Source organism: Canis aureus, chromosome 22 (assembly GCF_053574225.1).
Source record: "Canis aureus isolate CA01 chromosome 22, VMU_Caureus_v.1.0, whole genome shotgun sequence".
NCBI lineage: Eukaryota > Metazoa > Chordata > Mammalia > Carnivora > Canidae > Canis > Canis aureus.
The window spans coordinates 10,970,710-10,998,435 of NC_135632.1; the positions used below are offsets into that span (position 1 = coordinate 10,970,710).

The 27,726-nt window shown below is 33.5% G+C and overlaps 1 protein-coding gene across 7 annotated transcripts in view; it reads left to right on the forward strand.

Annotated features, from left to right (window-relative positions):
* Window positions 1-420: 420 nt before the first annotated feature.
* LOC144293755 (phospholipid scramblase 1-like) overlaps window positions 421-27,726 on the forward strand; it is a 34,157-nt gene continuing 6,851 nt past the window's right edge. For 2 of the 7 annotated variants that reach the window (XM_077864778.1, XM_077864779.1), the window contains exons 1-7: window positions 421-531; window positions 10,508-10,676; window positions 13,122-13,164; window positions 16,144-16,364; window positions 18,290-18,451; window positions 21,880-22,041; window positions 26,387-27,102. In XM_077864778.1, coding sequence (XP_077720904.1) covers window positions 10,584-10,676; window positions 13,122-13,164; window positions 16,144-16,364; window positions 18,290-18,451; window positions 21,880-22,041; window positions 26,387-26,416 — 711 coding nt within the window. In that variant the 5' untranslated portion in view covers window positions 421-531; window positions 10,508-10,583 and the 3' untranslated portion in view covers window positions 26,417-27,102. The other 5 variants (XM_077864783.1, XM_077864782.1, XM_077864781.1 and 2 more) reach the window with 4 other exon arrangements.

Genomic DNA, 27,726 nt, shown 5'->3' on the forward strand with positions numbered 1-27,726 from the left:
AGAAAAATTAAGAGGGCAACTTTGGATAAAGAGGTTTGTAAACCTTAACATGTCTCTTTCAAAACTCTGGAAATACTAGAATTTAAGTGAGACATGCTGTCTCTATATTTCTTTTAATAGTTTATTTATTTCTATTTTTTGCAACTCATGACACAAGGTTACTAGAGCCAACAGGGTAGAGTTCTGGGATGACTCATTTGAACCTTCCTGATCCAGAAAATGAAGAGGTTTTCAATGTGCTAATCTGGATGAAGGCTTATGAAGGGGGGCTTCTCAAGAACACCCCTTTGCACAAGGTGCAAAAAAGTAAACTAATATTGGGAGTGTAGGAGCCATACTGCAAGAGAATCATCAGTTTTATATCCTAGTACACATGGAAGTATTCATAGAACTAATTTAACTTCAAAGTTCTGAATGGAATGTTTCTTTGTCGTGGCTGCTTGGGTATCCTAACTCTTCGTCACAACAACTTTGAGAGGCTGTGGATGTGGGCCAGATAGAGGATCAAGCCTCTCCTAATTCACCTCCCAGGTAACCATTTCACATGGAGCTTCCAGAGACTGATGTGTTCCAACTCTGAGTCACCATAAATGACTTCTGCCCTTTTTTATGTCTATGGTCCTCTTTGTGGCCTTTCTGATGGAGATTTTATAACTTTTATTAGGAAACGATAGTGTTTAGGCCAAAAGATCTATAAATTTGCAGAGGCTTTATTACTTCTATTCTGATATAAGTGATAAGCTGGCTGCCTTTTTGGAGAGGATGCCTGGGTTCCTGGATTTAGGACAAATCTCTGGGATCCCACTGAGCTTTCAGTAGCCAAAGGAGGAAGCAGTCATTGTCTCCAGCTGGAGACTACCTATTCCATGCCTTGATCCAATCCCTCTTTTCAGCATACCTGGGTTCTCTTTCTAGCTCCTCTATTTATAAATCTAAATGACAACAAAACACTTCGAGGCTCATTTTTTTTTCTGTAAAACTGCAGAGTAACACCATTAAGTGACAAAACTGGAGTATTCTACTAAATTCTTCCCCAAAGATGACTGATTTTGACAGTCATCTCTACATGAGAGTGCCTTTGTGAAGTTCAGCAGTGCAGCAGAGATAGTCTGGCACACCTCTGGAGCAAAACATTATCAGAGAGTAAACACATTGAAGAGGGTAAGAGAAACAGCTTCACTTTACCCGCATCACCCTCCCCCAGGGCAGCAGAGCTCATTACCAAGAGACACCTTTTTTGGTTCATGATTTCTGCACAGGAGAACGTTGAGCATGTAGGTGAGAGGCCAGCTTCCCCAGATATGCAAAAGAGACCCACTTTTTTCTCACTCTATCCTGAATACTGAGTAGAACAAGGAGTATCTTGGAGAACGGATGAAGGGCTCTGGGAGGGCATCAAAGGACGTGGATCCCACCAGCTCCGTCACAAACTCCATCTATAGCCCAGCCTATCTCTCCTGCAGATCCTCCCAACCGGCCCACAGGCACCCACAACACTCCGTGTGCCTCACACAACACACATTCCTTCCTCATCACCATCTCCCTGTTCATACTCCCCAAAGTGGCAAAAGCTTTTTCAGATAGCTAGTGAGCACAAAGAAAGCCGGCCCAATTATATGGAACTTGAAAAAAATCAAGCAAACTTGTGCAATCAGCACTGACCGAGGGAAAGCAAACAAGAGCATGTGGTCTAGCTTTGCAGCACCAAGAGAAGGCATACAACCTTAAGGATTACTACCAAGAAGGAAAAAGAAATGTGGAGTGGGTACAACCATAGAAAAGTTCTGAGAAAACCTCAGAATCTCCAACAGTGCTGACAGAAGTATAAGAAAGGAAGAAGAGGGCATAATAGTTATTTAAAGTAATAATGGCCAAGAACTTCCCAAATCCGAGGATAGATTTGGACATCAGGTTCGTAAAGCTCATCGGTTTCCCTAAAATTTTAATTCCAAATATTTTCTGCAAGACACATTACAATAAACTGTCAAAAAAATTAAGATAATAATAAAAATCACACACAAAAAAACCCTTCATATACACGGGAACCCCCATATAAAGCTATCAGCAGCTTTTTCTGAAGAAACTTTGCAAGCCAGGAGAGAGTGGATGATATATTCAAAATGCAGAAAGAAAAAACTGCCAACCTAAAATACTTTACCTGGAAAAGTTGTCCTTCAAAAATGAAGGAGAAATAAAGACCTTCTCAAATAAATAAAAGCTAAGGGAGTTCATCACCAGTAGGCCTGTCTTTCAAGAAATGCTGAAAGAAGTTCTTCAAACTGAAATGAAAGAACACTAATTAGTAACATGAAAACTTATGAAAATATAAAACACATTGGTAAAGGTAAGTATATAATCAAATTCACAATATTCTCATACTGTAATATGATAGTGTGCTAATCACTTTAGTATAAAAATAAAGACAAAAAGATTAAGAATTACTATAATTTGCTAATGAATACACAATATAAACGGAGGTAAATTGTGATTTCAAAAACATAAAATGTGAGGGAGAGAAAAGTTTGGAGTTTTTGTATGCAATTTAAGTTAAGTAGTTATCAGTTCTAAATGGACTGGTGTAGCTATAAGATGTTTTATGTAAGCCTCTTGGTAACAACAAAGCAAAAACCTATAGTAGATAGAGAAAAGATAAAGAAAAGGGAATGAAAGCATAACACTATGGAAAATCATCAATTACAAAGGAAGATAGCAAGAGAAATATAAAATAGCTAGAAAACAATAAGATGGCATTAGAAATTCCTTGCCCATCAATAATTAGTATAAATGTAAATGATTAGGGTGTCCAATCAAAAAGCATCCAGTGGCTAAATGGACAAAAATAAAACTCAACTATATGCTGCCTAAAAATAGTTCACTTCAACTTTAAGGACAAGCCTGGACTCAAAGTGAAGGACTAGAAAAAGATATTCCATGAAAATGGAAAGCAGAGATAGCAATACTCATATTAACAAAATAGATTTTAAGTCAAAAATGATAAACAAGAGACAGTAATTATATGACAAAAGGTTCTATTAATGAAGAAGGTAAAAACAATCATAAATATATATATATGAATCCAACATCAGAGCAGCTATATATACATCAAACAAATACAAACAACTCTGAGGGGAGAAATACAATACTAACAGGAGACTTCAATACTCCATTTTTACCATTGAATAGGTCATCCAGATATAAAATCAAAAAGGAAACACTGAACTTGAACTATAATCAAACGACTCTAACGAACATATAGAGAACATTCCATCTAACAGCAGCAGAATACGCATTCTTTGCAAGTACATATGGAACATTCTCCAAGATGGATCAAATTCTTAGCAAATTTAGGAAGACGGAACCTATGCCAAATATCTCTTCTGATGACAATAGTATGAAAATAGAAATCAATAACAGGAGGAAAACTAGAAATTTTACAAATATATGAAAATTAAGCAAAACATTCCATTATAATCAAAGGGTCAAAAAACTAAGAGAGTTCAATAATATTTTAAAATAAATGAAATTGGGGATGCCTGGGTGGCTCAGCCATTTAACGCCTGCCTTCAGACCAGGGCGTGATCCTGGAGTCCCAGATCTAGTCCCACATCGGGCTCCCTGCATGGAGGCTGCCTCTCCCCCTGCCTGTGTCTCTGCCTCTCTGTGTCTCTCATGAATAAATAAATAAAATCTTTTTTAAAAAATAAAAAATAAATGAAATGAAATTGTAAATACAACATACTAAAATTTATGAGATGCACCAAAGCAGTTCTAAGAGGGAGGTTATAGCAATAAGTAGTTACATTAAAAAAAAGGAAAATCTCAAACATTCTCACTATACACATAAATTAATAAAAAAAAGAAACTAAACCCAAAGTTAGAAGAAGGAAAGAAATAACAAAGATCAATGAGAAAAAAAAAAGATCAATGAGAAATAAGTAAAATAGAGACCAGAAAAAAGAAATATCAACAAAACTGGGCTGATATTTTGAAAGGATAAACAAAATCAACAAACCTTTAGCTAGACTAAGAAAAAAAGTGAAGATAAATACATCAAATTAGAAATGAAGGAGACATTATAATTGATACCAGAGAATTATGAGACTACCATGAATGATGATATGCCATCAGTTAGATAACTTAAAATGGATAAATTCCTAGAAACATGCAACCTACCAAGACTGAATAATGATGAAATAGAAAATTTGAATTAGCCAATTCCTTGTAAGGAGATTGAGTCAGTAATCAAACAAATTTCAAAAAAGAAAAGCTCAGAATCAGATGGTTTCACTGGTAAATTCTGCCAAACATTTAAAAACTTAATGAAAATCCTTCCCAAACTTCTAAAAATTTGAAGAGCAGGGAACACTCCTAAACTCATTTGATAAGGCCAGCATTATCTTGATACCAAAACCAGGCCAAGGACACTACAAAGAAAATTATAGGTCAATATCTGAGATGAATACAGATGCAAAAATCCTTAACAAGATATTAGCAAACCAAATTAAACAACATATTAAAATAATCATACACCACGATCAAATGAAATTCATCCCAGAGATGCAAGGGTGTTTCAACATGAGCAAATCAATCAATGTGATATGACCCTTTAGTAAAATAAAAATGAAAAATCATATGATCATGTCAATAGATGTAGAAAAAGTATTTGACAAAATCTGATATACTTTCATGATAAAAACTCTCAAGTAATTGGGTATAGAAGGAATGTATCTGGATGTTTTCAAAGCCATTTATGACGAAACCACAGCTAAGACATCATACTCAACAATGAACAGTTGAAAGCTTTTCCTCTAAGATCAGGAATAAGACAAGAGAGCCCAGTTTCACCAGTCCTATTCAACATAGTATTTGAACTAGTAACTACAGTAGTTAGGCAGGAAAAATAAGTAAAGGGCATTCATACTGGAAACAGCAACAACAAGTAAAATTATCTCTGTAAATGATATAATCTTATATATAAAAGATTTTAATGACTCCTATAAAAAACTGTTAGAACTAATCAACAAATTCAGTAAAGCTGCAGAATATAAAATCAACATATAAAAACTAGTTCTGGGGGCACCTGGGTGGCTCAGCGGTTGAGCTCTGGCTTTCACTCAGATCACGATCCCAGGGTCCTGGGATCAAGTTCCTCATCAGGCTTCCCATGGGAGCTTGCTTCTCCCTCTACCTATGTCTCCCTTTCTCCATGTCTCTCATGAATAAATAAATAAAATCTTTATACATAAATAAACAAAATTAGTTCTGTTTCTATACACTAACAAGGAACTATCTGAAAGAGAAATTAAGAGTGCAATTTCATTTACAATGGCATCAAGAAAAATAAAATACTCAAGAATAAATTTAACTGAGGAGGTGAAAAACCTTTACACTGAACACTATAAGAGATTGATGAAAGAGATTGAAGAAGACAAAATAAATGGAAATATATCCCATATTCTTGGGTCAGATGAATTAATACTGTTAAATGTCCAGAATACCAAAGGCCATCATAGATGCAATGCAACGCCTATAAAACATCAAAAACAACTTTCCACAAAGTTTTCAAAATCCTAAAATTCAAACTGAACCACAAAAATACCCCTGATAGCCAAAGCAATCCTAAGAGAGAAAAACAAAAAAGAGAGGCATACTGGTTTTAAACTATACACGAAACTACACTAATCAAAACAATATGATATTGGAATAAAGGCAGGCACATAGATGGAAAAGTATAAAGAGCCCAGAAAAAAAACCATATATGCATATTTGGTCAATTAATTTTCAAGAAAGAAGAATGTATAATGGGACATGATAATCTTTTCAATAAATGGTGCCAGGAAAAACTGGTAATCACATGCAAAGGAATGAAACTGGACCATTATCTAACATCATACGTAAAAGCAATTCAAAATGAATGAAAGACTTGAATGTAAAACCTAAAGCCTTAAAATCCTAAAAGAAAACAAAGGGTTAAGCTTCTTAGCATTGGTCTTGGAAATGATTTTTTTTATTTGACACCAAAAGCAAAGGCAATCAAAGAAAAAATCAACAAGTGGGATTACATGGAACTAAAAAGCTTCTGCCCGGCATAGGAAACCATCAGTAAAATGAAAAGGCAACCTACTGAATGGTAGAAAATAGAAAATATTTGGAAACCACACATCTGATAAAAGTTAACAACCAAAATATATAACAAACTCATACAACTCTATAACAAGAAAGAAAATCCCATTTTAAAAAGAACAGAGGAATTGAATAGATATTTTTTTTTCCAAAGAAGAAATACAAATGGCCAGCAAGTACATGAAAAGGTGCTCAACATGACTAATCATCAGGGAAATGCAAATCAAAACCAAAATGAGATACCATCTCACACCTGTTAGAACAGCTATTCTAAAATAAACAAAAGATAAGTGCTGGAGAGGATGTGGAGGAAAGAACATTTCTGTACTCTTTGTGGAAAGGTAAATGTATGCAAATAGTATGAAAAACAGTATAGTAGTTTCTCAAGAAATTAAAAATAGGACTACCATATGGTCCACCAATCTTCCTTTTCGGTATATATCCAAAGGAAATGAAACCATGACCTTGAAGACTCCCACATTAATTCCAGCATTATTCACAGCAGCCAAGGTATAAAAGCAACCTCTCTGTCAATGAATGATTGGGCCAAGAAAATATGGTATACACAAAAGAATTCTATTCAGTCTTAAAAATGAAGAAAATCCTGCCATTTTTAACAACATGCATAAACCTAGAGGTTAGTTATACTACGTGAAATAAGCCAGTCATAGACAGGCAAATATTGTATGGTATACCTGTGTGCAGGATCTTAAAAAAAAAAAAAAAAAAGTTACATTCATAAGACATAGGGTAGCAAAATGGTGGTTGCCAGGGCCTGGGGAGTAGGGAAAATAAAGATAGGGGATCCCTGGGTGGCTCAGCGGTTTAGCGCCGGCCTTTGGCCCAGGGAGCGATCCTGGAGTCCCGAGATCGAGTCCCACATCGGGCTCCCGGTGCATGGAGCCTGTTTCTCCCTCCTCCTGTGTCTCTGCCTCTCTCTCTCTCTCTCTCTCTCTCTCTCTCAAATAAATAAATCTTAAAAAAAAAAAGATAGTTTGGTAAAAGGGTATCAACTTCCTGTTATGAGAGGAACAATTTCTGAGACTCTAATGTATAATGTGTAACTATAGTTGATAACATTGTATTTATTATATAATTTAAATTTGATAAGAGAATAGAACTTAAATGTTCTCATTGAAAAAGCAAGTAAATATACAGGTGACAAGTGTATTAACTAATTGAAAGGAAGGAATCTTTTCACAATGTATACATATATCAAATCCTCACATTGTATACCTTAAATATCTTACATTTTTGTGAACTGTACCTCAAAAAAACAGCATGGTGATGCCATAAAAACAGACACATAAACAAATGGAACATAACTGAGAACCCAGAAGTAAATCCAGATAAGATGAACTAATTTTTGATAAGGGAGCCATTAATACTCAGTGGTGAAAGGATAATCTGTATAGGCATATCTTGGAGATATTACAGGTTCCGCTCTAGAACACTACAATAAAACTAATATCACAATAAAGTAAGGCAAATAAGGTTTTGATTTCCCAGTGCATATAAAAGCTTTCTTTACACTATACTCTGTTAGGTGTGTAATAGCATTATGTCTAAAAAACAATGTACATATATTAATTTAAAAATACTTTATTGCTGGGGATCCCTGGGTGGTTCAGCGGTCTGGCGCCTTCCTTTAGCCCAGGGTGCGATCCTGGAGTCCCAGGATCGAGTCCCGCATCAGGCTCCCTGCATGGAGCCTGCTTCTTCCTCTGCCTGTGTCTCTGCCTCTCTCTCACTCTGTGTCTATCATAAATAAATAAATCTTTAAAAAAATACTTTATTGCTAAAAAATGCTAATTTTCTTACCTTTGTAGTGAATCATGATCTTTTTGCTGGTGTATGGTCTTGCCTCAATGCTGACAACTGCTAACTAACTAATCAGGGTGGTACTTGCTGAAGGTTGGGATGGCTGGATGTGGCAATTTCTTAAAATGAGACAATAGTTTGCTATAACAACCAACTCTTCCATTCATGAAGGCAGAATAAGAAAATAATTATAATACCATCAAAAAGAACAAAGTATAATAAGTTTTACAAGATGCACAAAATCTTGAAAATCAGAAAATATTGTTGAAAGACATTAAAGAAAATCTAAATAAATTTTGTAGATCCTTGTGAATTTGAAGTCTTGATATTTGTTAAGATGGCAATACTACCTAATGTGATCTACAGAGTCAATTAATATCTATCAGAATCACAGGTAGTATTTTTGTAGAAACTGAAGTGACCCTAAAATTTATTTGGAAACATAACATGAAAACCAAAATATTCAAAACAATCTTGAAAAAAAAATAACCAAAAAAAAAAAAAGAAAGAAAAAAAAATAACGTTGGAGGACTCACTCTTCTCTCTTTCTAAACTTTTTTTAAAAGATTTATTTATTTATTTATGATAGACATAGAGAAAGAGAGAGAGAGAGAGAGAGAGAAAGGCAGAGACACAGACAGAGGGAGAAGCAGGCTCCATGCACCGGGAGCCCGACGTGGGATTCGATCCCGGGTCTCCAGGATCGCGCCCTGGGCCAAAGGCAGGCGCCAAACCACTGAGCCACCCAGGGATCCCCTCTTTCTAAACTTCTACAAACTAAAGATGCTGTGGGCTTAGGAAAGATAGACCTATACAACGATGAAATAGAATGAGTCCAGAAATACATCTTTATATTTAAAGCCAATTGATTTTCAGCAAGGGTGCCAAAATAACTCAATGAAAAAAATAAAACACACAATCTCTTCAACAAATGGTACTGGAATATCCACTGTATATCCACATGCAAAAGAGTAAAGTTGGGCCCTACCTCACAGTATATACAAAAATTAAAAGGGATCAAAGGCCCGAATATAATACCTGAACATTAACACTATTAGGAAAATCAGAAGAATAAGTCATTGTGACCTTGGATGAAGGAATGGTTTCTTAGATGTGACACAGCACAAAGGTAACAAAATAGATAAATTGGACTACATCAAAAATTTAAACTTTTGTGTTTCAATGGGCATCATCAAGAAAGTAGAAAGACAATCCCCATAATGGAAGAAAAATATTTACACATCTTATAATGGGGCTTAATCCAAAACGTATAAAATCTCTCATAATTCATCAGTAAAAAAGACGAATAATAGATCAAAATGGGCAAAGGATTTAAAGACAGTGTTCTCATATATATATATATATATATATATATATATAGTCAATAACACATAAAAAAGCTATTCATTAAAACTAGCCATTAGGGAAATGTAAATCAAAACTACTATAAGATATGTCTTCACACCCATTAGGGTATCCATAATTAAAAAGACTGACAATAAAAAGTGTTGACAAGAATGTTGAGAAAATAGAACTCTCATACATCGCCAGAGGTAATGTAAAATGCATTAGCCAGTTTGGAAAATATTTTTCAATTCCTTTAAAATTTAATCATAAAAATTCAAATAAACAGCTAAACTAAAAAGAAAAAAAAATCTCTTCAGTTTGCGTTTTTCTCTCTTCTGCTACCATCCTTTCTTCATTTCTCTTTATCTCAGCTCTCATGTCATAATATGATCATATGGAATGCAATCTATTTAAAACTCACTCTTGTATTCCCTAGCAAATATTTTTCCAAAACACATCCTTGAGTAATTATGATTGATGCTCATCTCTTGCATTTATGTTATCATTTCTTGTTTTTTTATTTTAATGTATCTGAATGACAGTAAATCTTACAATATTTGCCTCAAAACAATGTAATAAATTCCGTAATATCTTAAATGTGTTTATAAGCATGCAGAATTATCCTCCTAAATTTTGAGTTGGAAGCATGGATTTGTGCCTTTATTTCCTAAGTTTAATACTAACACAACCTGAGGAAGATACAGAGGAGAATAATGAGAATTTACTCAGGGCCAAAAAGAAAATTTTGATTCTATATATATTTGTTCTGAGTTTGTTAGAATCAAGGCACTAGAGACAGGTAGTTCCCCAAATCTCAATTTAAAATTTTTTATCTGCTCTTTATCCAGAACAAAATGTTGTCATGTCCACAATAACACATCCTCAACATTGGAGGGAAAGAATCCATCTAGTCATTGTCAAATGGTTCTGAACCTAAAGATGTAAATGTATTTAAATAGATGAGGGGCCATGTAGGAATGTGTATAACAATTTACACAGTTTATGATACTGGTATTAACTGAGACTTCTTTATTTCTGTGTTTCCTTTTTGGTTTTAGTGAGAGTCAGTCTCCATAAATAAAACCTTCAATATTTCAGTTGAAAACAATTTAAAAATAGGTATGGATGATGGTTTATACCATTAAATAAAGAAAAATAGACCTGAAATTGAAGTGGATTCCTGTCTCTAGCCAGGTTAATGTTTCTTTCATGTTAGATTTTACAGATAAAAAAAGAAATCTCTTCAATCTGTCACATTCTTGTGAATTTATGTAATCTTGATTGCTTGATTGATGGCTTTTTCTAATCTCCAACCCACCATACATGGGATGAGAGCACCAGGGACAATACCCAACTGTCCACCTGGACTGGAATATTTGACTCAGGTATGGTAATATGTTTCTTAACTTATTCAAGTGGTAATAATATGAATTTGATAGTCTCAAAATACAGTTTGTGTTATATGAAAAAATTCTAACTGTAGATTAAAATACTATCCCTATAACATTAAGATTTTTACATTTAATTTTAATTTTGATTGTAAATAATATAACATGGTGGCTTACAAATGTATTTCCTGGGAAGTCCATTTGAAAATAAATACTTGCTTTTTAAATTAGGAAATTGGGGACACCTGAGTGGCTCAGTCAGCTAAGCATCTACCTCTTGCTCAGGTCACAATCCCAGGGTCCTGGTTGGAGCCCCATGTCAGGCTTCTTGCTCAGTGGGGAGTCTGCTTCTTCCTCTCCCTCTGCCCCTCACCCTCCCTATCACAGGCAGCCCCAAAAGCTCTTTGTTGATTCAGAGTGTTTGCAGAGAAATGCAATTAAACTCTGGTAGTGTGGTATTTCTCACACCTTCCCACACTCACACACCTCTACCAGTGTTCAGGAAAAAGCTAGAAAACCAACAGTAAAACTAGAAAGGAACCAAAAGCTTTGAGGCCAATAGCCTCAACTTAGAAGATGCCTTTGACTCCATACCCATTGTATTCTATACAAAAAATATTTGAACTCTTCATGCACAGGTAATACCTGCTCCTGCTTCCATTGTTTTAAGCTCATCTGTCTGTATGGTAGTCATGTTTGTCTTTGATAGCTACATACTAAAAAGGCACTTTTATCAATAAAGTTTCTCAGAACATTTACAAAACTAGCTTTGAGGAAATCTAGATAGTTCTTTGCAGCAGCATTTGGATTAGTCATTGTGTTTTCTCACTATGATGTTGGTCTGTGTAAATAACCAATGAAGAGATTCTTCAGTTCATCATTTTTTTGTTTTGTTTTTTTTAGTATAGTTGATATACAATGTTATATGGATTTCAGATGTATAACTTAGTGATTTGACGAAGTTGTACATTGTGCTATGTTCACCCAAGTGTAGCTATCATTTGTCCTATTACAACCACTGCTATTATTATGTCATTGACTATATTCCTTATGCTGTGCCTTTTATTCCTGTCACTTATTCATTACATAACTGGAAGCCTGTATCTCCCATGCCCTTTTATGCATTTTTTAAAAGACTTTATCTATTCATGAGAGACAGAGAGAGACAGAGAGAGAGAGAGAGAGGCAGAGACACAGGCAGAGGGAGAAGCAGGCTCCACGTAGGGAGCCCAATGCGGGACTCGATCCCAGGTCTCCATGATCATGCCCTGGGCCGAAGGCGACGCTAAACCACTGAGCCATTGGGCTGCCCTCCTTTTATGCATTTTGCCCAACTTCCCACACCCTACTCCTGTCAGGCAACCAATACAGTTCTCTGTATCTATAGGTCTGATTCTGCTCTTCATTTGTTTATTCATTTGTTTGGGGTTTTTTTAGGTTCCACTTATGAGTCAAATCATATGGTATTTGTCTTCCTCAGTCTGACTTATTTCACTTAGTAGAGACCCTGTAGGTACATCCATGTTGTCTCAAATGGCACAATTCCATCTTTTTTATGGCTGCATAGTATTTCATTGTATGTACAGATATATATCACATTTTCTTTACCCATTTGTCTATTGATGGACACTTAGGTTGCTTCCATATCTTGGCTATTATAAATAATGCTGCAATATGCATAAGGGTACATATATATTGTTTTTATTTTTAGTCTCTGTGATCCACCAGTGGCAGAGGGTTCGAATCCCTCTCTTTTCTTTTTTCATTTGTCTATTCATAGGATTACCAAATAAAATACAAGACACTTAGTTACATATGAATTTCAAGTAAACAAATACTTTTTAGATTAAGAATGTTTCATGCATTATTTGACATATATTAGTAGGAATAATTATTCATTATTTAACTGAAATTCAAATTTAACTGAGCATTCTGGGCGTTTTGCTTTGTTTTATTTTGTTTTACTAAATCTGGCAACCTTATCAATTTGGTCAAAGAAAATCACTTACAGCATGTAAGTTCTTCTAGTCTTCACTATCTTTCACATGAAATGGAAGACTGTTTTTCCCTCATTCTTTACTTTCCAAAAGAGAGCCTCAAAGAACTTTATCTGTTTGCCCATGAAAGGCTGGGATTTCTATTTAAGACATCTATATAATTATATTTAACCTATTGTGTTTTCTTTGGCTAAATGTCTAACAGCACTTGTAATTGTTTAATATTACATAAAAATATTTTTAGAGTATACTGTGTATGGATAGCTTAAAAACATTTCACACTTAGACTAGTATATGACATTTGACAGGAAAAAAGAGATGTTGATAATGGATCAATTATTTCAAATATCCTAAATATAGGCAACAATATATATGTGTATTGGTAGGTGCTTTAAGTTTAGTTTAACTACTTCATACCACCTATCTTTATTTTCTACTCTATTAGATAAATCAGTTACTAGTGTGTCAACGTTTTGATCTTCTGGAAGGTATGTGCCAAACACACTGATATATTCACTCTTGAATATTTCTTGTGCTATAGTTCAGTCACTCCTTATAAATTAAAGTGCTTCATGTGTCTGGGTAAAAATAAACCTTGAAATATGAACAGAATATATAGACACGTATAATATATGACTCATAGTTGATGACAGGATAAATGCAATAGTAATCTTCTCATGGAAAAAGACAAAGATAATGCCTCCGGATCACTCCTGAAAATGTTAATCTGCATTTTTGTCTTGCTAAACAGTAGGTCTATTTCCTGAAAGGGTTTTCCCATCCTAAATTCCTCATATACAGGTATTTCAGAGAAGCAGTGGTTCCATATCCTTCAGGAATTCTGCTAGTAGAAGAATGCAAGTAAGTTTCTGGGCAGTCCAATTTCACTCCCATTCTTTAGAATGCAACTGTTTACCTCTATCTCCTCAGTTTAGTACAAGCATTTCTTTCATGTATATGAAGCTATAATACATGTAAATGAAATGAAACCAGAGTTTAGTTAAAAAATAGTTATCCCTATTGTGACATTGTATATATGCATTAGAAGATCTGAGACTAAAATAGACATTCGTGGTTTGATTTAATTCATAAAAGCTTTTCAACTTAAGCATATTATAAATGAATGTTTTCTTCAGGGTTTTCCTGCTGCCCTACACTGAATTATTTATTTTATGAATAACCAGAATCCCCACTGAGTACCTATAATGGACAAGACATATGCTAGCAATTTTGAGAAAAATCAAAGAATAATCAGACCTGGGCTTTCCCTGAAATATAAGTGAATATACTTAAATAAACACACAGCATGAAGTCATAAAAGTCATGAGAGAAGGAAAATAGCAAAAATATTGAGAAAAATCTAACTATACATGTTATAGGGAACTAATTCTCCAAACCAGTTATTCTCAAAGTATGGTTGCCAGACTGCCAGCATGAACATCACCTGGGAACATGTTGGAAATCAAATTCCAGGCTTCATCACAGACCCACTAAATCACAAAATCCAGAGGTGGAGTTCAATTATCCGTGTTTTATCAAGTCCTCCAGATGGTTCTGATGCAGGCTAAAAATTTAAGAACTACTGCTCCAAGTATTACTTTCACATAATTTAACATTGTGCATTTATTTAATAGAATGAGACAGCTCTGTAGAATTGTCAGGAACTCCAAGATATATTGCTAAGTATAAAAAGCAATTACAGAGTAGTACATATAAAAGTGGGTTTCTTTATGTGTTTGTATATAATACATTCAGGCTTTGCTTATGTTTGAGATATCTAGAGATATGTATCTAGAAGGATACATATAAAATTGAAGAAGAGAAAAATAGAGTAGGCCAGGAAGAAAGAATTATTTTTAATTTTATACCTTCTTTTGCATTTTTTTAAAGATTTTATGTATTTACTCATGAGAGACACAGAGAGAAAGGCAGATACTTAGGCAGAGGAAGAAGCAGGCTCCCTGCGGGGAACCTGATGTGGGACTCAATCCCAGGACCCTGGGATCAGGACCTGAGCCAAAGGCAGACGCTCAACCGCTGAGCCACCCAGGTGCCCCTTCTTTTGCATTTTTAAATCTGTGTCATGTATACGTGATTTCTACTCATAAAAATGAATTAAGTTTAAAAGACAAAATATTTTTTCATAAATCTTGAATCATGGTTTATCTTTGAATATTAAATAAAAATGAATATCTTTCAGGGTATCAGGGTGGTTCAGTCGGTTAAGAGGCCAACTCTGGATTTCGGGTCAGGTCATGATCTTGAGTTCATGAGATAAAGCCATGAGTTGATCTCTGTGCTCAGTGGGGTATCTGCTTGAGATTCTCTCTTTCCCTCTGCTCCTCTTGTCCTGCACGCACACACATTGTCTCTCTCTCAAATAAATAAGTCTTAAAAAATGAATATCTTTCAAATATGTTTATATAATACAAAAACATATATAAACATATATGTTTATATAATACAAAACATTTATATAATACAAAAACATGTTTATATGCCAAAAAATCATTAAAAGTGAGGAAATTCTGTAACTGTTTCAAAGGTTAACATTAAAACAAAATGGTAAATGTATATTACAGTAACATATTCATTAAACATACTCATTCAAGAACACCTAAAATTTTAAAAAGTAGGAGAAAAATATCATCCATGCACAACTACTGATACATTTCCTTTGAAAACTTTAAAATATTCTTTTGATGAATTTTTAAAAATCACTTTTAATCATTGTCCACACAATTTTTTATCTTTATTCTCTTAATGTTTTTGTCATTTTTGTTATTTTTATTTATCTTAAACTGAATGTTTTAAATAGCAACACAATAATCCTCAAAGGGGATACTACATATTGCTACTTTTTGGGTAGCTTCCATTTTGCTTTTTCTTTTCTAAGTAGTGCAGTAATGAATATAGGGTATAGAAAACACCTTTAAAAAAATTAGGACTAGTTTGTTTATATGATCACAGAAATAAAATTATTAAGATAAAATATATTTCCATTTGCTTGTAAAAGAGATGAATCTGATCATTATCTAATATGGATAATATATGAGTGCTTATTGTCTCCCTCAATTTAGCATCAGTAAAATATTTTATCTTGGTTTTTACTATCCAGATTAAATATCTAATGTCTTTTTCATGTTCTGAGGAAGAGAAAGATGAAGAAGAGGACTAAAATTTAACAAAACTCAAAACATTAATAGTAAATTGGGTTAATACCTCAGAAATTCAAAACTGATTCCAAAAAAGCTATGCATAGAATTTTAGCAGTAAAAGGAACTAGAGAGTAACTAGTACATCTATTTTATTTTTTCCATAATGAGAAACTAGGATACCAGTGAAGATAAATGTCTTAAACCCAAGCAGTTTATTATCAAATGTACATTCCCAATTTGAAGATAATTTGATAGGCAATTTATATGTCTCACACCATTAATAGATGACCACTTTGTTTCATTCTTTAGTTCTCAGTTGTTTTGAAACTAGTAAGAAATATGAAGTCATGAACAACCAAGGACAGAGAATTTATTTTGCAGAAGACAGAAGTAATTGTTTCCTCAGATACCTCTGTGGACCTTCAAGATCTTTTACCATTACAATTTATGATAACATAGGCCGTGATGTCATAACTGTGCATAAAGCTCTAAGATGTAGCTGTTGCTGGAGAAACTGCTACCTACAAAAGGTCAGTAAATATTATTTCTACATGATTTAGAATGTATTTGAGTTCCTTCAAAAAAAGCCTCAAAATTGTGCAGTATATTAAAATATTGGGCTTGGCAACAAAGAATATTCTGGAATGAAATATGTTAGAGAGGAAACTATAATTTGTACCACATACTACAGAGTAAGAATACACAACACTGTAAATATTTTTCAGGTAATGAAGATCACAAGATCTTTGGAGTTTTAGAAGTTTTCTATTCTGAAATATTGTGTTTTATATTTGCACTTGTCTGCAAGCGCTTCATAGCCATCTGATAGAGTGCCAACAAATTAGAGGCTGTGAAGTCCCATCCCATTTTAAGCTGTGTTTCTCAGACTGGTCCTTTGAGCTTTCACTGAGTAGGATCCCTTTCTTTTCTTTCTTGTTAGTGATATCTGGATTCCTTGGATCTCAGGAATTTGTTGTTGTCATTTATTTCATTACACTTGCTTGTAGTTTGAAAAATGGAGCTATAATTTTTCCATCTACTTTTGATAATAAATTTGATAGTGGTTTTGTTTTATTTAGCTATCATACTTGTTCTGTCCTTTTTCATGAGAGTTTGGGGAAGATTCACAAACTGCATTACAACTGCCACCTTCTTAATTTCGTAGTCTTCATTTATATTTTAAATGAACAATATAAATAAATAAATAAATAAATAAATAAATCAGATATGATGGAAAGAAGAAAGGAAGGTAAGAAGGGAAAAAGAAAGGAAAAAAGAGTGAGAAAGAAAGAAAAATACACTTAGGAGAAACAGTGCCCCTCAAACTCTTGTTTCTTCGGCCTCCTAATATTCCTCTGCAGATGGAACTACTTTCATGAGTTTAAATCTTCTCCCAGAATTATTCTATGAGTAGTTGTGTAATGCATACATATGTATGAAATACATGTGTCTTATAAACACAATTGGCAGATAATCTTTTACAATTTTTTTGGACGGGGAGGGGCAAAGGGAGAGGAGAGAGAGAATCTTAAACTGGGCTTAGAGCCTGACTCAGGGCTTAATCTCACAACTCTGAGATCATGGCTTGAGTTGAAACCACGCTTAACCAACTGAGAGCCACCCAGGTGCCCACTTCTACCATTTCTTAACATATACAATACAACTTGAAGATTACATGAGTATGTTTTGGGCTTCTTCCATTCTTACAAACGGCTGGATAATAATCCATCATGTTTATGGTAGACTGTAATTTAAACAATCAATATCTGAACTAGGTTTTAAATCAAAAGTATTTCAGTGAAATCATATTTACATTTGCATAGAGGGACAAAACTTCCTGGCATATTGGTAATAAAATAATTGTTGGCGGGATCCCTAGGTGGCTCAGCGGTTTAGCACCTGCCTTCAGCCAGGGCATGATCCTGGAGACCCGGGATCAAGTCCCACATCAGGCTCCCTGCATGGAGCCTGCTTCTCCCCTCTGCCTGTCTCTGTTTCTCTCTCTCTCTCTCTCTCTCTCTCTCTCTCTCTCTCTCTCCGTATTTCTCATAAATAAATAAATAAATAAAATCTTTAATAAAAATAAAAATAAAAAATAAAATAATTGTTGGTATGACTATAGTTTAAGACATGTTTTATGGGCATAGCAATTTAAAAAGTAATCTTCATAAGCACCTAAAAATATTATTATCCCCCATTTGCAAATATACAACGAATTTTAGAGGTTTAGTGATATGCCCACATTTCATGTAGTTAGTGAGCAGCAGCAGCAGGTCTCACCTCAGGGGTTTCAGTACCTAAATCCTGCGTTTTCATTTCCATGTCCACTCCTAAATATAGGGCATGCCTTAAACACAGAAAGTTCCATTCATATATGTACAAAAAGCTAATAGGAAACGACTAATTTGTTGCTCACAAATCAAATGCACAATCTGCATTTCTCTATCTTTTGTAGCTAAAAGTTGAGGCTCCTCCTGGTGAAAAAATTGGATATGTGTACCAATACTTTCACCCATTGTGGCCAATGTTTAAAATTAAAAATGCAAATAAGGAGGATATAATGAAAATCAGAGGACCATGTGTGGTTTCCAGCTGTCTCACGGATCTAAATTTTAATGTGAGTAGTTATGTTTTAAGATAATCATGCTAAAAAAAAAGATGATCATGCTCAAATTTGTTATTTGGTTATTTTGCAATACATTATTAAATTTGATTAAGATAAAATAAAAACATGTTATCATGATGTTATAAGTATTTGACTACTTTTTAAATTGAATATCTAATATAGTTTCCTTGCAACATTGAGTCCTACATGTTTATGCCACTTATAAGACATTTTTTAAGCTATATTTCAAGTATATAGTCACCAAATAACAAATTTGGTATTTAATATTTCAAGGAATATTGAAAGAGAAAATGAAACTTTATTTCAATGAACAATGACATACTTGGGCATTAATTATAAATAACATATTAATGTTAATTTTTATAAAATCCTGAAACTTATGATACAATCTTGTTAGATTATTTTTTTAATATTTTGTTTATTTATTTGAGAGAGAGAGAGAGCACATGCATGTACAAGCAGGAAGGAGAGAGGCAGACAGAGAGGGAGATGCAGACTCCCCACTGAGCAGGGACCCTGACTCAGGGCTTGATTCCAGGACCCTGAGATCATCACCCAAGCCAAAGGCAGACACTTAACCAATTAAGCCACTCAGGTGTCCCCAATTTTGTTATATTTTTATGTGCTTACTGACATATATCTCAAATTATGGCCAATATTCAGATAATAATTTGGGAGGTTAACTACTAAAAGTACTAAATATAGTTAATAAAACTAAACAACCCACTACACTTAGTTAAATATGGATTCCTCAGCAGCAGAGACTATTGTCTCAGTTTGATATTTGATTTGGAAAAAGTACTGTTTCTCAATCTTTTATTAAGAACGTGTTTGCTTTTTTTTTAATACCTGAAATGATTACCTGATTTTTTTCCTTCACTAAAGCTATATTAATTCAGTTTTGTGATACTGATTCTGATTGGCACCTGCATGTACAATTAAGTAAAACGTATTTAAGCAAATGAATTATGGCAATAATATAGTTAGTTTGAAAAACTTGAATAAAACGAGCACACAAGACTACTCTTCTGTATTTGAAGCTGGAAACCAATGGAAGAGAGTGGCCTATGCATAAAACTCTGGTCGCCAAAGCTATCTTGGTTCATTATTAATGATATTAAAAAATAAAATGCTTTCTGTGTATTGTTTTATATCTCACATCATAATAAATCCTACTTTAATCAAAATTCTTCAGAACTTTCTCTGAGGTGTATAAAATATTTCCTATTCTAAGTTTGAAGCAAAGTCATTTCACAGCTGGCATTTTTGAGTAAACTCTAAGAATGAGGAACAAAGGGAGCTAACAGTTCTGTGAAAAAGTCATCTTATGTGTGAATGTGGGCAACCCTTGCAATATTTTTGGTAATAAGGAAAGAGATAAAGCAGTAACTTGTTACAGGCAAACTATGGTAAAGGAAATAAGCCATTCATCACAGGAACAAAATTTAAGAAAGCACAAAAAAACTTAATAATTAAGATAAATGATACTTGAATGTAATCTTTTTAAATCAAAACTAATGCAAATCCATTATGAACAGAATTTATTAAAAAAATTTAAGTGAAGATAGAAACTAACTTTACACTTGTATGACTTGCCTCATTGCTTTACCCTACCCCTCTTCCTGGCTGAATGGGGCCACAGGTATTAAAAGATATTTTTATGAAAGGTATGTTCTTAGCATGTTTTGATTTTAAACAAAAGGGGCCAAATGGGAGGGAAAATGTAGAGAAACTGCGGATGTCAAATATTTGATGAATCCTGTCTCTTGCTTGGTATGGGACCAACGCACATGTTGGAAATAACCTTCATATCAGTGCAGAAATAGTCCATCATTAACAGGAAGGAAGTAGGACGTGTTGGCATGGATACTACAGTATATACACTAATATGTGTATTTTTTCAATAAATATACATACACTAATGTAAATATATTTTCTCTTATGACTTTGTTAACATGTTCTTTTCTCTCACTTCCTTTATTGTAAAAATATAGTATATGGTTCATATAACATACAAAATATGTGTTGATTGTTTATGTTATTAAATACAATGACTTTCTAGGGTTAGCTTCTGGGATTTTAGCAAATTCCTGTCCAAGAGCTTCTATTATCTCTGCAATGTAAAATATACGATCTTTTCCTAAGGATGAGGGGAAATGGTGTTGTCAGGTATAAAAACACTGGGGAAATTTTGACAAAGTTACACAAAAGTACTTTCCCCAAATTCCTTAACACTATTTCCAAGGCTATGTATAATACATCACTGCATACCTCTCTCTTCTCACTCATTTTATGCCACTAGCTCCTTCCCTCACTTTGTTCCAGCTATGTTCCTCCCAACTCAGGGCCTTTTCACATGTTGCTGACTCTCTCTAGGATGCTGTCACTCTCCCTACTCCTGTGGCCACTAATTCCTACTGATCCTCTAAGTCTCAGCTTAAATAGTGCTTTGCCCAAGAGGTTTCCTCTAAAATCATCCCACCTGTTTCTTTTGGTCTATTATCTCCCTATTGTATTCCATTATATCACCTAACTTTACCCTCATGGCATTTATTACCAGACAAGTGGTAGGATTTATCACAGGTTTGTGTCTTCTACCTACATGGGTATCTCCTATGTTGAGAAATAAATATTAGTTAGTAAGAGAAGTAACTAACTAAATATTAGTTAGTAAGGGAATTTAGATGAGTAGGGAGAAAATGAAAGTTTCTTAAGAAAGAGTTTACTGTGTGAAAGAGCTGAAAAGCTAGTGGTTTTCATTTGTAATTAAGTTGATTTTCAGATCAAATTTAAGCAAATTATATTTATTAAGCATATATATTATCATAATTTATATGTTATCATATATAAAATACCATATATGTAATAGTTGACCTTTGAACAAGTTTGAACTACACAGATCAACTGCAGATTTTTTTCCAATAAGTATATATACAGCACTATAAAGATATTTTCTCTTCCTTGTGATTTTCTTAATAACATTTTCTTTTCTCTAGCTTACTTTATTATAAGAATATAGTACATAACACATACAACATATATCTATTAACTGACTCTGTTATCAGTAAGACATTCTGGTCAACAGTGTGCTATTAGTGGTTAAGTTTGGGGGGAATCAACAGCTTTACACAGATTTTCAACTGCCCAGGGCTGTCAGCACTCCTAACCCCTGTGTTATTCAAGGGTGAACTGAATAATCAGTTGTATACCATCAATTTAAAAATCTCCTTTCAGGTAGATATTGTCTATAGGTGTTTTTCCAAGCTCTTATGTGTCCATATTGCACATTCAATTTATTGCAGGATATAATCAGCATGATAATAACTCATATGTGTCATATTTAATTACTAAAATTGATATAGGAATACCTATTTTTATTTCAGAGATTTTTCTCTAAGGTTATTATTTTTTTCTTTTAGTTATTGTCTCTGGATGAAGAAATAGTTATTGGTAAGATTTCAAATACATGGGCTGGATTTATTAGGGAACTATCTACCAATGCTGATAAATTTGGAATCCAGTTTCCACTTGATCTTGATGTTAAGATAAAAGCACTGATGCTTGGAGCAAGTTTCCTCATTGTGAGTCTGTTTTTATTCTGGTTAGCATAAAATGGCATTTTCTGAGATTGCCATTGAACCTTTGCTGATATTTTTCCTAAAATCATCTACTTTGACTGCAAATTGTGCTTTTTGGGTCTAGTTCTAAGCCCCCAAGATCATATCACAGATTCAGTGTTCACATTGCAAAGGATGTAAAAACTAGAGTGTCCTGTAAATGTGATCACTAAAGTTGAAATCTTTTGCCTTGATGAAAAACAAGACTAAATTGCTGATAAAAAGAACAAAATGGTTTGTTCATTGTAACCTACTGTTATTTCCTACAATTTAAAATTTTATAAGTTTTTTTTTTTTGCACATTTCACTTAAAAAGTAATCATCATTAATTTGGAAACTATGGATAGGTAGACATTGTGAAAAGGAAAATATTACTCTTGATTATAATTGGGTTTTAGGGGAAAAAATGAACATAAGAATTACTTTCATTCTGTAAATATTGTTAAATTACAGAAAATGGTAATAGATATATGCAGGGCTAGGTCAAACACTGTCTTGTAAATAGTATTAAAAGTTTGGAGAAACAAAAATAAACAGATTAAATAGTAGATTGGAAATAGCTGAAGAAAAAGTAAACGAAGAGTTACAATTGAAAAAAATGATTCATAACGTAGTAGAGACAGACAAAACAATATGAAAATCAAGAGTTCCAATACGATAGGATAGAGAACAGATAACTGCTAAAAAAAATTTCAGAGCCAAGAAATATGAATTCAGTGACGGTAAAGGACAAGTACCCTAAGTAATGTAATAAAAATTAACATCTATATAAATCAGAGTGAAACAGAATAGCAAAGGAACATAAGTAACCAGAAAAGGAAAAGACAGATCACACACAAGTAATGAGACTGACAACTGATTTCTCAATAGAAACAGTGGAAGCCAGAAAACAAGATAGTTAAATCCTTCAAAATACTTATTAAAAAATAATCTTAACTCTCAAATTCTATTTTCTTCAAGACTATACCTTAAAGATAATAATAAAATAAACAAATTTGCATTTTAAAAAACCCACACTTTTACAATACATAGATTGCTGTAAAGTGTTAATAACACTTCAGGAAGAAGGAACATGGTCTGAGAAGGATCCTCTGAGATTCAATAATATCAATGATATTATGAAATAAATATCTGAAATAAAATAAAATAAAATGCTAACCATATTTTTGAATGTAAACACATTCTAATAAAATAAAATAATAGTAAATGCCTAATTTGTAAAGTCAAAAAAAGCAAAACAAAAATATTAGCTAATAAAAGTATATCAGTTATAAGAAACTTATTAGAATAGAATTAAAATAGAATTAATATTAATAGAATTAAAATATTCTAAGGTCTTTGTAATGTTCAGGAGATAAGTTTAATGTGCATGTTAAAATGTCATAGATAACAACTGAAATAACAAAAAGACTGTAAATTTCAAACTAATACAGAGGAAAAATGGGAATAAAAGACAAACACTACACACACACAAAAAAAAAGGAGAAAAAAATCAGAGAAAGTGGGGCAAACAGAAATAGAAAATTAAAATGTTAGAAAAGGATCCCTGGGTAGTTCAGTCAGTTGAGTATCCAACTGATTTGGCTTCAGTTTAGGTCATGATCTCATGGATCATGGGATTGAGCCTTACATCAGGCCCTGCAATTAGCAGTTTGCTTGAGATTTTCTCCCTCTGCCCCTCCCCCCACTAGCATTCTCTCTCTCTCTCTCTCTAAAATAAATAAACCTTAAAACAATAAAATAGTAGAAAATATCAATTCAGTCGTATCAAAAGGTCATTTAATTATATGATTTTTTACAATAACCACAATAAATGTAAATGAGAAAAACTTGCAAGTTAAAAAAAAATGTTAAATTAGATTTTTAAATTACCTATAGGCGCTTAATAGGAAATATATCCAAAATAATGACAAAAACTTGAAAGAAAAGATTGGTGAAAATATAACAGAAAAATAGTAACAATAAAAGCTAGTAAAGCTAAATTAATAACCCAAAAAATCGATTTTAAGTAAAAAAAAAAAATTAGTAGGGACAGAGAGAGAAGGTAACTACATAATGATAAAAATTCTATTCAGGGGCAGCCCAGGTGGCTCAGCGGTTTAGCGCCGCCTTCAGTCCAGGGTGTGATTCTGGGGACCCAGGATCAAGTCCCAGGTCGGGCTCCCTGCATGGACCCTGCTTCTCCCTCTGCCTGTGTCTCTGCCTCTCTCTCTCTGTGTGTCTCTCATGAATAAATAAATAAAATCTTTAAAAAAATTCTATTCAAAAGAAAATAATAATTCTTGACTATGCGTACCTAAGATCAACCTAAAAATACAGAGAAAAATGTTATACAGTCAGAAAGTGGTAAACTCATTATCATAGTGGGAAATTTATGCACCCCTTTCAATTTTTTTCTTGTTGTAGGAGACAGAACCTTAGTAAAATTATTCAAAATTTGAACAAAAAAGTTAACAAGCTTGATTTAATGGATACATGTGGAACATTGCATTAAACAAGTAGATAATATAAGTTGTTTTCAAACAAAGGTTTTTACAAGACCTATTCTAATAATGGATCCAAGAAGCAAGTCTCAACGAATTTCAGCAATTGGTATCACTTGGACCTTGGCATCAGGGCAAATAACATTATATTAGAAATTGATAAAGATAATTATTTTATAATATTTTGTACATGTGGAAATGGGTATATAATTCAGGGATAAAAAGTGCACAATAAAATTTTAAAATATATGAAATTGTATAATAACTAAAATATTATATCAAAGCTTTTGGAATGCAAGTAAAGTTAAACATCAATGTATAACTGTTAATACTGATGAAAAGAAAAGTGGAAAATTAATAAGCAAAATATTTATCTCTAGAAAGTTAGTAAAAAAACAGAATAAACCCAAAGGAAGTATAAGGAAGGAGATACTGAATTATTAACAAAGAGAAATGAAAAAACAGCATCCACCCCTAGTCTCTAGATGGAGAAGAACTTTTAAAATAAGTAAATCACAAAGTAATAGGCTACTAAATTAGAATATTTTAAACTTCTTGTACCTTAAAAAAACTAGAATATTAAATATTCAATAGCAAACAATAAAAGTAAGGAAATATATGCTTCGGATTTGGCCAAGGAATAATATCCTTATATTAATATAAAAGTTATTTAAGTAGAAGAAGAAAAGTATCGAATTCCCGACCAAAATGAAAAATGAATATAAAAAAATAATTCATACATCCACAAAAGAGGGAATACAAATAACCCATAACCATAAGAAAACATTTTCAAAAACATATGAAGAGAAGCAAAAAAGAAAAAGAATGGAATATCCCTTTTCATTTTTCCAATGACAAACTCACAATGTTCATGAAAGTTTAGGAAATCAGACAGACATGTACAAATACAGGTACAATTTGGGGGGAACAAACTGAAAATATCCATTAAAGTTTTTAATGTTCATATTATTTCAGATGCATTACTTTCTTCTGAAAAACTGATACAGATGCAGACATATAATTAGGTTTACCCTAGTAAATAGCAATGTATACTCTATGTAGCAAATATCACTCTAACAAATTTTAAAAAGCTAAAACAACCTAAAATTTAAAGTATGAGATTAAACACTTTATGACATAATTCTAAAACAGAACATTAAAGACTCAAACTATATGTCACAAAAAATGAGTTTTGTTTTTTTTTTAAGATTTTAGTTATTTATTCATGAGAGACAGAGAAAGAGGCAGAGACACAGGCAGAGGGAAAAGCAGGCTCCATGCAGGGAGCCCCACGTGGGACTCAATCCCAGGTCTCCAGAATCAGGCCCTGGGCTGAAGACAGCACTAAACCGCTGAGCCACCCGGGCTGCCCAATAAATGAGCTTTAATGGCGTGAATAGTTAGGATATATTATGCACTGAAAAGATTAGGATATAAGCATATTATGATACTAATTGTGTGTGTCTAGAAAGAATATGAATCAAAATATTAATGGTAGATTCTATGTGGATTGAAAATATAACTTTTTCCCTTCTCTATTCTGACACTTTTTTATATTGAGTATATATGATGAAAAATATATAAATAAAATGAAGTAGAATTAGCTGGTGTTCTCTAAGGGCCTTTATATTCAATTTTTTTATTTTAGTGTGTTTGAAAGTAGTCACACACAACCTATAGGGTTCCTCATAGGTCTGATCTTCAGCATTCTGCTTTAATATGTTTTATAAACATGTTATTATAATACAGGACCCCAAAATCATTCTCATGTCTTAGATCTACTATTAAACCAACCTAATTACATTTATTTTTCATTTTTATTCTAGGACTACATGTACTTTGAACTCTGGTCATGAGTTTCACCAGCTTTCAGCAAAATTAAACAACTTTCACTGAGAATATTTAAATGAAGTTTTATTTCACTAAAATTATTTGTATAATTTTTTCTGAATAAACCACACCAAAATTTAGGAACTTAAAGTAATATTGTATTTATCCTGGGATTCCGCTGTACAGTTCTTCAGGTTAAGACCTGGATCATACTCTTCCATGTGCAGTCAGTTAACAGATTGGCTGGGAACTGTATCATCCCAGATGGCCTACCTGTTGTCAGAGGCGATAGGAGCAACAAGTCACATATTTTTCATCATCTAGGAGGCTAGCCAAAGCTTCTACACATAACTATGTTACAAAGCATCAAGAAAACAAACTTACATGTTCATTTCAAGCCTATGGTTCAGTTATACTCACTAATGTCCCACTGGCCAAAGCAAGTCACATAGCCAAGTCCAGATTCAATAATGGAAAAATAGACTCAACTTCTTTATGGGCATCACTGCAAAATACTATCGCCTTTTTCAAATCTCCTCCCAATTGAACATTGTATAATGTCACAATTAATGTGACCATTAATAGTAATTGTCACAATTATTTCATCCTCTCCACATGCCAAATATTCTCTTGGGACTCCCAAAGGTCTCTTTCAATTATGGCATCAGACTTAAGTCCAATATCACATGATCTGCATCTTCTGTGAATCCAGGTGAGGTATATGCATCAGCTCCTCTTGATTCAAAGACTTAAAACTAAAAAGATACACCTACCATTCAATAGTGAGCCAAGATCAAAATAACCACAATAAAAAAAATAGAATTCTTATTCATAGCAGTCACTGGTCAAAAGCAACTTTAGCATTCAAATAGACATGAGTTGCCAGTTCCCCTTACTGTAGAGACAGAACATTCTCCCCTTTGGACAGTAGCTTTCTAATTTCTAGTTCATTGTTCTCCAAGGCTGTGTCCTCTGGGATTTTGGCTCTGTCTTCTGAGACATTTTTTTCCAAATGAAATGGCCATCTTTTTTTGTTCGTTTGTTTTTAAATTTTATTTATTTATTCATGAGAGACAGAGAGAGAGGCAGAGACACAGGCAGAGGGAGAAGCAGGCTCCATCCAGGGAGTCTGATGTGGAAGTCCTCAATCCCAGGACTCCAGGATCACACCGTGGGCTGAAGACAGGCACTTAACCACTGAGCCACCCAGCCGTCCCAAATGGCCATGTTTTTAACTGAGTAGAATTTGCAGACTTTTGCCTACCTACAGAAAGTTGGAGACAGAAGTGTCTTTTCATTTTAAACAGTCTCAGTCTCTTCTAGACTATACTTGTCC